The 11,643-nt window shown below is 39.4% G+C and overlaps 1 protein-coding gene across 5 annotated transcripts in view; it reads left to right on the forward strand.

Moving 5' to 3' along the window:
* frmd4bb (FERM domain containing 4Bb) overlaps nucleotides 1-10,596 on the forward strand; it is a 75,047-nt gene extending 64,451 nt beyond the window's left edge. For all 5 annotated transcript variants that reach the window (XM_079588327.1, XM_079588326.1, XM_079588328.1 and 2 more), the window contains exons 22-24: nucleotides 2,374-2,509; nucleotides 5,510-5,614; nucleotides 7,857-10,596. In XM_079588327.1, the coding sequence (XP_079444453.1) occupies nucleotides 2,374-2,509; nucleotides 5,510-5,597 (224 nt within the window). In that variant the 3' untranslated portion in view covers nucleotides 5,598-5,614; nucleotides 7,857-10,596. The remainder of the gene's footprint in view (nucleotides 1-2,373; nucleotides 2,510-5,509; nucleotides 5,615-7,856) is intronic.
* Nucleotides 10,597-11,643: the final 1,047 nt, after the last annotated feature.

Here is an 11,643-nt window from a genome sequence, read left to right on the forward strand (position 1 = left end):
GAGTGTATATGAAATGTGCCATTTAGAAAAGGGCCTAACTTTCTAGTAATATTGAAGACCTTGATTAGCTTGTTCAGGTGAGTTTGATCAAGGTTGAAGCTGAACTATACAGGAAAGTGGATCTCGAGGACCAGAGTTTAGCTCCAACCTTGCCTCTAACTTTCTAGTAGTCTTGAAGACCTGGATTAGCTTGTTCGGGTGTGTTTGATCATGCTTGGAGAAAAACTCTGCAGGAAAGTGGACCTTGAACCCCTGATGTAGACTATGGACAATATGAATCTTATGGGCAACAAAATGCCAGGTTCTGGCAGTAAGCAATTGTAGGGCTCCAGAGGTTCTGGTTCTTCTGCCCGCATCTGGGACAAAAGGCCCAGTTGTCTCCCGTTTTTGGCAGACCTGTTGTGGTGTAACAGAAATGATTACTTCCAAAGGAGCCAACAAATGTAAAAGGACTATAAGAATTGATTTTTTTTTTTTTTTTTTTTAACGGTGCAGTGGAAATATAGATTTGTTGTTGACTGCCAGAGCGAATCAAAAATCTAATAAATTTTGCCACTTAACTTGCCCTGCACCCATTGTCTGATGGACATGAATGATACCTCATCATGCGGCTTTTTTTTTTTAGAAAAAAATGGCTAGTTTCTAAATGATTGAACTTACGATTTTCATCAGGTAGGCGATAAAATGGGCAGAGAGTCCTGTAGATTTGCATTGAATGAGGGAATCAAGTCAGGGGCCAGTTGCATAAACTTAGCCACTATATTAAGACTGTCTTAAGAACTAGTTTGACCTACTTGCAGTTAACCAAGGGGTAATCCGTCGCACTTTTCCAAATCAAATTAGACTGATCTAACTTTTTAACTGAAAAATTTAGATGACTAACTTTTAAGACTACTCTAAGCAGTTTATGCAACCGACCACAGATCTGGAGACCAGAATATTGTAAAGACTTGGTGTAAACTTTGACTTGGGCCAGTAAGCAAACAACTAAAACACCCTAGTAACCATACACAACACCCTAGTAACCATACACAACACCCTAGTAACCATACACAACACCCTAGTAACCATACACAACACTCTAGTAACCATACACAACACCCTAGCATTGTAGCGGAAATCTTTGTATGGGTTTCTACCCCTAACATTTTCTACAGATGAAATTTAAGTTTAAGGTTTAAGGCGAGACACGGCAGGCAAAAACATTGTTTTTTTTTCACTGGTCAATTTTGAGATTTTGGGATATTTGACTTCAATAACATGTCTTCTTTCAGACTTGTGGTGAAAAAAAGTCCAAAATACACATTTAGGTCTTTATTTTACTACACTTTGTCTATTTGCGTCTGTAGATTTCTCCGAAATTCAACAAAAGTTGGCGTTCTAAATCAACACGCTGCTCCGCGATCTCTGTGTTCTTCCTTTAATCTCACACACCGCTGTGAAGCTCTCTCTCTCCTGTACAATGCTGTCGGATCCAAATATGGTCATTTCCTTTTAATCAGCAACCAATCGTGAAAGTAAAATGGGTATTTAACCCTAAAAGCGAAATCTCATTGGCTGATGTCAATTTCTGACAACGTGATTGGTTCAGATGCATCACGTGACGCGCTCTGACATTTAGATGCGTGTTTTTGACTGTTTTTCTGCTCAGTTGAAGGCCATAAATGCTGTGTTTATAAGTTTTGATGTGATTTATGTGGTTTGTATTGTTGTTGCTAATTATTTGATAAGATATTGTGTCAGTAAATAGTTGTTTCTACTAAAAAAGTATGATTTTTTACATTACAAATCTTTAAATGCCTTTTTCTCAAAATGGGTTTTTTGTCATCCTCCAGTAGAAACATCTCAGCCGATGTAGCACCCATGTACACCAAACTCTCCAGTTATACACTTAGCAGTATTCTGAAGATATGTTCAGAGGGATTTGTTAATAAATCATTCCTGGCCTGATTTATGGGACATTTTAATCCAAAAAATATGGCGAAAATCGATTTTTTAAGGCTATGGACAGTATATTTTGATTTCCTAGGTAATGAAAGCATATACCGGTATCCTGAAATCCCTCTGAACATCTTTTTTCATCTTGTGTGTAAACAAAATGAAAAAAGAATTTTGCACCTGGCTTTATCATATGTTCAGATCTATCTACCGAAAATATATGCAAAAGTGTGCATATTTAATGAGATAATACCTAATTTGCATAATTAAACATACAAATTTCAAAAACTTGTAATACATTTTTTTATGAACTTGTATAAGTAATCAACTGAGGAAGTTTCATGGTGATATCTATTATTTTAAAATTGTACCCTATTCACCTGTAGTGTCTCGCCTTAACGTTACGTAACATATCACACTTTTCTTCCTCACTAGTGTCATCCACTGCCAGTGGAGGGGGAAACTGGCAGAATAATTTAGCAGTGGGCCTGACTGATGGTGAATTGCCAGATGTCCCCTTGAGCGCTGGGACTTACAGTCCTTCATACAGTCGCAGCCCAACACACAACAGGTGAGATTGAAAATTTGTTCTTTTGAAGACAAACGTTTGCTCGGCTACTTCAGAAAAGCCCCACAAAGCAGCTATTTAGTTGTATTTATAATGGTCATGAATGACAATGATATGCATTAGGGCTGCACGATATGAGGAAAAGCTGCGATGTGCGATAACATTGTTTAATATTGCGATGACGATATGACTTGCGATAAATGTGATTGTTAACTATACTGTTCCCATGTCTTAGTGCTTTAATAGGTTCTTTGCGTGATATGTCAAACGTTTATTACCTGCCTGGTTCAGAATAGCCTACCCGATTTTAGTGCGATTTTGGCACGATCCGTTTGACGTATGGGTGTCGTGGAGATTCGTAATAATGACAACGGGCGTCGGGACGCAAGATTCGATCGTTTCATCTCGTATAGTGTTTCATAGTGGGCGACAACCTACGTCGCGTCTGCGATGCTTCACGACAGAAAGACTATAGCATGTTTAATTCTTTAACGGTCCTCCACGACGGGTTGAATATATGAGCGAGGAGAGACGTGAGTGAGTGCAACAGTGAGTGTGTGTGTGCGCCAGTGAGTGTGTGTGTGCGCCAGTGAGCGTGTGAGCGTATGTGTGTGTGTGTGTGCGTGCGTGCGTGAGTGAGCGAGTGAGTGAGCGAGGGACAGTGAGTATGTGTGTTTGTGTGTCTGTGCGTGCGAGTGAATGTTTGCGAGTGAATGTGTGTCACGGCACGCGATGACTGGTCGGAAAGCAACGTGTAGTCTGACATGTTTCTTGTCCACGACAAGATTTTAGGAGTCAAAAACGTGTAGTGCTAATCTGAACCAGGCATTATTCATCGTGTCAGGCTGTCTGTTGCGATGTGTTCATCGCGGGAGTTCATATCGCGATGACGATGAAAATTCGATGTATCGTTCAGCCCTAATATGCATACATGTTTATGGATGCTAGAATGTATTGTTTAGCTGCCTGGAAGTTTCTAGTAATTCTGGGAACTTTAATAGCTGGGTCAGGTGTGTTTGATTAATGTTGAAGATAAACTGTGCAGGACAGTTGTCCTCCCAGCCCAGGATTGGACACCTCTGCCTTACTGTGACTTTAGAGCAGGTGACTTTAATCACAGTGGATGCCACATTTCATTAGTCAAATTAAAATGAGGATTTGAGACAGTTAATATGTCATAAGCCGCGTATCCACCGAAATTACCCGGAACAATTTGTCCCAGGAACTTTTTTTGCCCCAGACCGGTTGCTTTCTGAGTTTACACCGCGGTCTAAAGTACCGGGAAGATTATAAACTGCGCACAACTGCTCTTCCCAGTCTGCGACGGACAGTAATCAGTTTTGAGCGCCACATTTATAATAAGATTGAATTGAATAATAGATTCAAACTGTGCTGCAGTTGTTTGTGATGTATTGGTTTACTAACGAGGTAATTAACAAAACGGCAGAAAAGAGACGAGCACTGACACTAAAGCGTGTTCAGAAAGCTCGTAATGCTAGATATAAAATAGACGATGTATGTTATCAGCTGTTGCGGACATCGACCGTGAGACGGCTGGGACGAACGCGCAGAAAATATCCTCTTCCTCAAATACGCTTAATAAAGCGTGAACCTCGTCGTCGGTCCAGCTGTGTTTGTTTTATTTTATTTTATTAAATTCCATATTTGCAGACAGACGACTCTTACTGCATGAAGCCACGAACCGCAATAGATTTTTAAAAATGCCGGTTGCTGCGTGGAGTCATCCAATCTAAATGCGGCGTGAACACAACCAATCAGCATGTTCAGCGCACAAGTCCCGCCCCCGAAAGTTCCTGAACTTTGAAAAAGTACTACCTCGCCAGCAGGGACTTTCGGAGGGGGAAATATTTACCCGGAACTTCATTTAGACCCTGATCCTGCGGTGTAAACACACCGAGTATTCCTGGGGAAAGTTCCTGCGGTGAAACCACGGCTATAATGTCTTAAGGTCCCAAGTAACGACTAATAGTCTAGTTTACAGTGTGTTGTTGTTTTTTGTCCCCTGGACATTCATGGAAATAAGCATTTTCACTTTGTCCTGTCAAATATGGCTTCTACCTTGACTATGGTCAATATAGTATCAGCATTAGATCATAGTGAAGTCTTTTTTGTGCATTCGGAAAATATCCTAATACAAGGATATTCGGTTGCAGTCCCTTTTGGGAAACGTGACCACATTTAGCAACCACCCAACAAGCGCAAAAACATTTTCAAAACCCTTGCCAGTGTAGCAGCTTGGTTGCAGTTTGGATTTGAGGCATCGCAGTGTTTTATTAAACATGCTAGTACCACACCTAAGATAAAACAAATCATGTAACCAAAACGAAAAATGAAAAGATTCAACAAATAATGCACACAAAACACCTCCAAAGAGATCAAAGCAAACTGAGATCAAAAGAGGAAGAGATCAAACAAACAATGCAAACAAAATGAATAAAAAGATATTAAACAAAGCAAATAATAAAAGCAAAAAGAGATCAAACTAAAAATGCAAACAACACTAGGCTAATAATAAAAATATAAAGAGTTTAAAATTTTAATAATTTTATATAAAGTGTGCATTGTAAATGTATATATAATATATAATTTATTTATTTTTGTGTTGCTGGGTTTTGTACAAGTCAAATAAAACATTTAAACATTGTAAAACACCTGGCAGATTTTTAGGATGATAACAAATTCAGACCAAACTACAATGCTTTAAAAAATGCCATATGCCATTTATGTGAATTATATCATTTCTGTTTACCACTGTCGGATAGTTCAATCTTTTGTCAGTACTTTTACTGGCATATTTATCCCTTTTACAATGGTATTTTTGTGTGATTGCATCAGTCAAATAAATAATCTATGTCCTCTGGCTTTTCGGTGTCTATACATGAAACTTTTTGATCTAACTGGATTATTATGACAGCCTCTAGGCATGAACGTTTGACATGTTGACAAGTTTTAATGTTTGCTTCTTCGTGTCTCTTATGGCAGGTTCCCAGCAGAAAGTGCCACCTCTCACACACCAGAGCCGGCAGAGGTGTTCGGAGCCATGGCCAGCTGTTCCGACGCAGACCATTAAAGAGCACATGAGGACAGGTCAGCCGTCAAACTGTCATCTTCCATTCCTGTGATTTTACTTTTTTTTACAATTAGAGACTGACTCTTAACCCTTTTCCACCAACACGGTTATGCTGTGCGTTCACGGCCTGTGTCCGGTCTCAAACGTTCACATTTCCAGTGCAGAAAAGGGTGTTCAGCACCAAAAAGATAGGTTCAGCTGCCACCCTAAAAACGTGACGGTCTCGTACGGAGCAGGGGGCGGAAAAATACTGGCGCCGTCTCGTTGAGCAATGTAATAACGTTGCACTTAGGGCCTAAAATAAACACTCGTTAAGCACCACATGTCCAATCGACAGGTGGCTGGTGACATATTTATGAATTCTAACAATGCAATGTCGTGTGAACATGAACGTGAATGACACTCGGGACAGTTGACGGGCCAGTGCTGCATCGTCACGAAAGTTTGAGCCTTGCCAATTTAAATATTCAAGTGCAAGAAGACGCGAAAGGGAGCTCAATTCAATTATTTTTCTTTGCGCAAACATCCGAAGCACGCACGCACCCCACGTATTTTAGTGCTTGAAAAGACAGATTCACAAAAAAAATATATCAAAACTGCCGATCTCAGAAAGAATCCTAGTAAATCTAGTCGTTACGGCTCAAGGCGAGACACTACATGTGAATAGGGTAAATTTTTTAACTTCCAGATATCACCATGAAACTTTACCAGTTGATTACTCGCATGAATAGGAGAAAAAAATTAATTGCAAGTTTTCTGTAATTTTATGTTTAAATATGCTAATCAGGCTATATCTAATTAAATATGCGCTAATTTGCATATATTTTGAAGTGACTAATCTGACCATTGAAAAAAACAAAACAAGGTTCAAAATAATTTTTGCATTTTGTTGATATATTTAACTAAAAGACATAACCAGAGGGGATCTCCTTTTGTTACCCTGTAAATCGGAAAATACTGCCAATAGCCTTAAAGCTAGGGTAGGTAATGTTGGAGAGCTAGCCAGATTTGAAAGTGGCACCTCTTCTAAGCTCCGCCCCCTCCTGTCAGTGCTCCGTCCAAAGCTGATTGGTTCTTTACATTCGCACCGAATGGCAGTGATTGGTCAGAGTTTTTACTGTCCTACAGCTGCTACAGAGGTCAGATTTTTTTCATTCCTTTTTCTGAACACATAATGTATTGACTACTATCAGAATGGAAGGACCATTTCACCCAGTATAAAAAAAATGTTTCTGAACAGGATTTCCTACCCTAGCTTTAAAGGGATAGTTCGGCCAAAAATGAAATTAAACCCATGATTTACTCGCCCTCAAGCCGTTCGAGGTGCATATGTCAATCATTTTTCAGACGAACACATTGTCAGTTATTTTAGAAAATTCAAGTTTATTTGTATAGCGCTTTTCACAATACAAAATGTCTTAGATCTTTCAGTGGTTATAATGTCAAGATATGGGGACCAACTCCTTCAAGTCCACAAAAATGTGCATGCATCCTTCACAAAAGTAATCCAGTTATTTTCATTTATAAAGTTTTAAATATGTATATTTTTACGACAAAACCGCTCGGATTACCCTCAGAAGGCCTTCGTTTATCCCACTGGAGCCGGATGGATTACTTTTGTGAAGGATGCATGCACATTTTTGGGACTTGAAGGAGGTGGACTCCATATCTTGACATTATAACCACTGAAAGATCTGAGACATTTTCTAAAATAACTGACAATGTGTTCGACTGAAAAATGATTGACATATGCACCTCGAACGGCTTGAGGGCGAGTAAATCATGGGTTTAATTTCATTTTTTGCCGAACTATCCCTTTAAATGTATTTCCGCCCTATTTTTAGGCATTACATGTCATATAAATCAGGACAAGAATGATATATCAACAAATCCCTCTGGACAAACTTTCACAATACGACTGTAAAGTTTGGTGCATGTTGGCGCTACAGAAGAGGAAAATCGTCACTAGGAGTGTGAGAAAAAACTCATTTTGAGAAAACGGCCTTTAAAGATTTTTATGACAAAATTCCACAAATTTCTATTGAAAGCCATAAATTACAGACAGAATATGCGTTAGGTGCAGTGCAGACTATATCCAGTGATTAGTATTCAGGTCGAGACATTGAATAAAGTACTGTTACTTCTCTTTATTAATGTGTTCAATTCATATTAGGACCAGAACTATCCACCAATGAAATGTCTTTTTGGGATTCACTGATTGGCTATTAGCTCATGTCACGTGTCCATCTCATCACACAGAGCACACGCTGATACCGCAGCAACTCGACTGCTGTATTTCCCAACGTCTGGTGGACCAAGAGACACATTGGCACAGCAGAAAGTAGAGAGGACACAGAAGCACCTTACCGACAGATGTGGACAACATGGACCTAATTCTCTCGTGCCTTGGAATGAGATGTCTATCATTTCCAGAGTGACAGGAGAAGCGCTGTGGTCACGCTAGTGGACGTCCAGCCGAACAAACGACTCATAAGAAGCCCCAAACTGTCAGTGTTTATTTGAGTTAGTCCTGCGGCGAGCACAGAGAAAAGCAAGCCAACCAAACGAGACGCGCACGCATGTAGCGGATGCCATTTCATAGTGGAGGTGAAGGAACTAGCCATATCACATGACCTTTTTACACTGATAGATTTGAACTTAAAAACAATGCGACAAAATAATGTACATATTATTATGAATGAGTGGCTGTTTTTAAATTGCTTTTAATTTTTTTTTAACTTATTGAGTTGTCCATGCTTGTAGAAGTGCATAATATGACCAGCGAGTCGTTGATACTGTATATACTTTGTCCAGCACAAACTCTGTTAGAACAGCACTTGGTTGAAGTGAACTTGGCAAGACTGCCGGAACAAGACCCCGGAGAACGTAGACTTTGCTTTTTCTGCTTTAAGATTTAAAAAAAAGAAAAAGTTTTTGTTTCTGTTTCTGAAGGGAATGTTCCGGTCTAACACAAGCTCATGTGAAGCATGCCGTCGATTACCACGCAGAGTCATTCGCCCGTTCCTCAGCACTGTGTGCGAGCAAACTTAACTCTTTCCTTGCCAGCGTTAAAAAAAAAAAGAAAAAAAAAAGTCGCCAGCCACCGCCAGCATTTTTGATCATTTTCACAAAAGTGTCATGGCCCCCAGAATATTGTTCTATGAATATCTGACCATGCAATATATCAAAAGAAGGAACAGAGCATCTGCTTTTAAACTACTACAAACTACAAACAAAAAGCTTCTTTTTTCAATCAACATTTGCATGTGTGTAGGTTTCATGAAAAAAGGCAACATTTTGAGCAATAATCTGGATCAGATTCAGAACTATAATCAAAATATATCGATGTAGTAGATCGAGTCCATCAAGCCTCACAGTCCTATAGAAGTCCTTTCATTCAGTAACATTGGGCAGTTTTGATTTATATGCTGTTTAATGTTGATGAGCGCGCTATTTTACACATGCATCTGTTTATATCGCTTGTTTCTGCTTTTTCACCTGTTTTGATCAGGAGATTCAGTATTCTTTCAGAAGATGCGTAATAGCGCCCTCTACCGGATAACAGTGAGAACACAAAGCCAGAAAATGCCAAGTAGAGACAGCTGGAGACCAAAATGGGGCGTGAACTCCAAAAAGTGGGCGGGGTCTCAAAAGTGGGCGGGGTCTCCCCAAACAAAGACTTGCGCTATTGGCTCTGGCTTCAGCTAATTGTCATTGAATTGCATTTTAAAATATATATTTCTTTAAATTAAACGGTTTCTAGAGGGAATCACACATGCGTGTCGTGTAAGCCACACCCCGTTTAGAAGATCTTGCAGCGATACCCTTCTCAAACATCCCGTCAGTGGCGGGGAAAGAGTTAAATGTAGTACAATAATGCACTTACAATGGACATTTAGGCAAACATTACAGAGGAAATGTGGAGCGTGTACTTAAAGCACTTATATTAGTTCTTCCTTTCGAAAATGTTAAATTAGCTGTAAGGTTGAAATGAAATGAAATGAAATGAAATTAGATGAAAGACTAAACGAGAAGAAAATTTGCAATGATGCCTAGACAACTAACTAAAGTAACTTAAGACTTAAAGTAAGTTTAAGTTAGAGAACTATAATTGGAAATACGTAACTAAAACGGAAATAAAATAAATTAAACCTATATAGTAATACGTAATAATAATAAAGCACATTATATATATAAATACAAGCCACTTCAAAACATGAAAAAAAAGGACACTGGTTAGGAGTTGAATATAAATTCTCAGATAAGTGATTTTGCCCCCACTAGTCTTGTGTATTATTTTTGTGGCAATACTTTCAAACTTTGAAATACTTTTGTGTATTTTTATTTTCAATCTTTATATATACACCAACTGTAAGTGCATTACTGTATTCTTTTTTTATTTATGAATTGTTTTACTGTGGGATGAGACCGGTTTTACATGTCACCGGTCAAACATATGGAAGCTTGTTTACACCACCGAGAAAAGAAAAAAAGATAATTGCAACTTTTTTTCAGATTTGCAGGGTATAAACTCACAATCTTGACTTTATCTCTAAATTCTGACTTTATAACTCTAACTTGGATGTTTATATGTAAAAAAGATCAGAGAATAGTAGTCAGAATTGCGAGAAAAGAGTAAGAATTGTGAGATGAAAAAGTTGCGATTTTATTTTTTACTTGTTGTTCAGTGTTGGAGACGAGCTTCCTTACAAACTTGCACTGAGCCTGACGCGTTCCTCCAGGAAACCGTGCTGGACACACACACACATCTCCCGCTTTGAATGTGTCCGTCTGATGTACAGATTGTAACTTCCTGTATTGTCTGTATTTGTGGCTTAGAAGCATGTGATGTACAAGCACACGTTCTAGAAAGTTTTTGGTGTTTTTTTTAAACTCTACGGTTTGAATGTGATCAATGACCTTTGACCCAGCACACCTTTCATTGGAAACATTATCTATTCATTCCTTGAATTAGTCTGTCATTTTCCAACAGGATGTGAATAAAAAAATAAAAAATAAATTGAGGTGTGTGTGATCAATCATGGCTTTTGACATTGCTGTGTTGCTGGCAACTCATGGCTTGGTAAAGAAAAGAAACGAGCGTCCAGGAATGTGTTCTGTGCCGTTTGTGTGTCCCGTGCAGCGACTCCCTCGAGGACAGGGAGGAAACCCAATGAGCCTGTATTTCCAACCGGCCTTTGCCTGGCTTCCAAGACTCCTTAAACTGGAATGAAGAAGAGAGCGGTCCCTGGATTAAGCGAAACGACCAACAAGACTTCACTTGTTAATACGTATGTTGCCATGCCGACCATCTATTTGTATGTAGCAGCCAGGTTCATATTCTGCATGACTGGTCATATAATCATCTCAACAGTCTTGCCCTAACAAGACATTTCCCATGTTCGCTCTTGAACACTTGGCTTGTGTTGTGGCACACGGCCCAGCTTATGCAGTGAATGCTTCCCGTGCAGCGCAGCCATTTCACCGAGTATTAAAACCAATCACAGCCTTCCCACAACAATACTGTAGGGACTTGAAAGTGGTGGTAAAGTATGATTTCACTTTTCTAACTTTAGTTAGTGTGTAATGTTGCTGTTGGATCATAAACAATATCTGCAAAGTTACAACGCTCAAAGTTCAGAGCAAAGGAAGATATTTGCTTTTAAAGAAAAGGACTACAACAAACGGCTGGTAGGGACTACACCCCATTCCTCCGGGGTTAGTGACATCACCAACCCTAAAATGTGCATAAGCCCCGCCCCCTGAACACACAGTCCATGTTGAGAAGAGGGAGAGTTGTTGTAGTCGAGCACATTTGTGAGTCAGCTCAAACTTTTGCATCCATCTTTTCACATGCAATAGAAAGTCACTCTGTGTGCATCTCACAACAGTTCCTATACGAGCCATTTATAGATTATCAAGACAGAATATGCTAATTGAAGATCGTTAACTCCACATCAGCAACATAAATTCATCAACTAACCATTCAGACTGTGCGTTCACACCGCCGGCGGCGAGAGCGTCAAATTGGCCGGAAGCCATTCAT

This window comes from Phoxinus phoxinus (genome assembly GCF_949152265.1).
Source record: "Phoxinus phoxinus genome assembly, chromosome: 18".
Classification (NCBI taxonomy): Eukaryota; Metazoa; Chordata; class Actinopteri; order Cypriniformes; family Leuciscidae; genus Phoxinus; species Phoxinus phoxinus.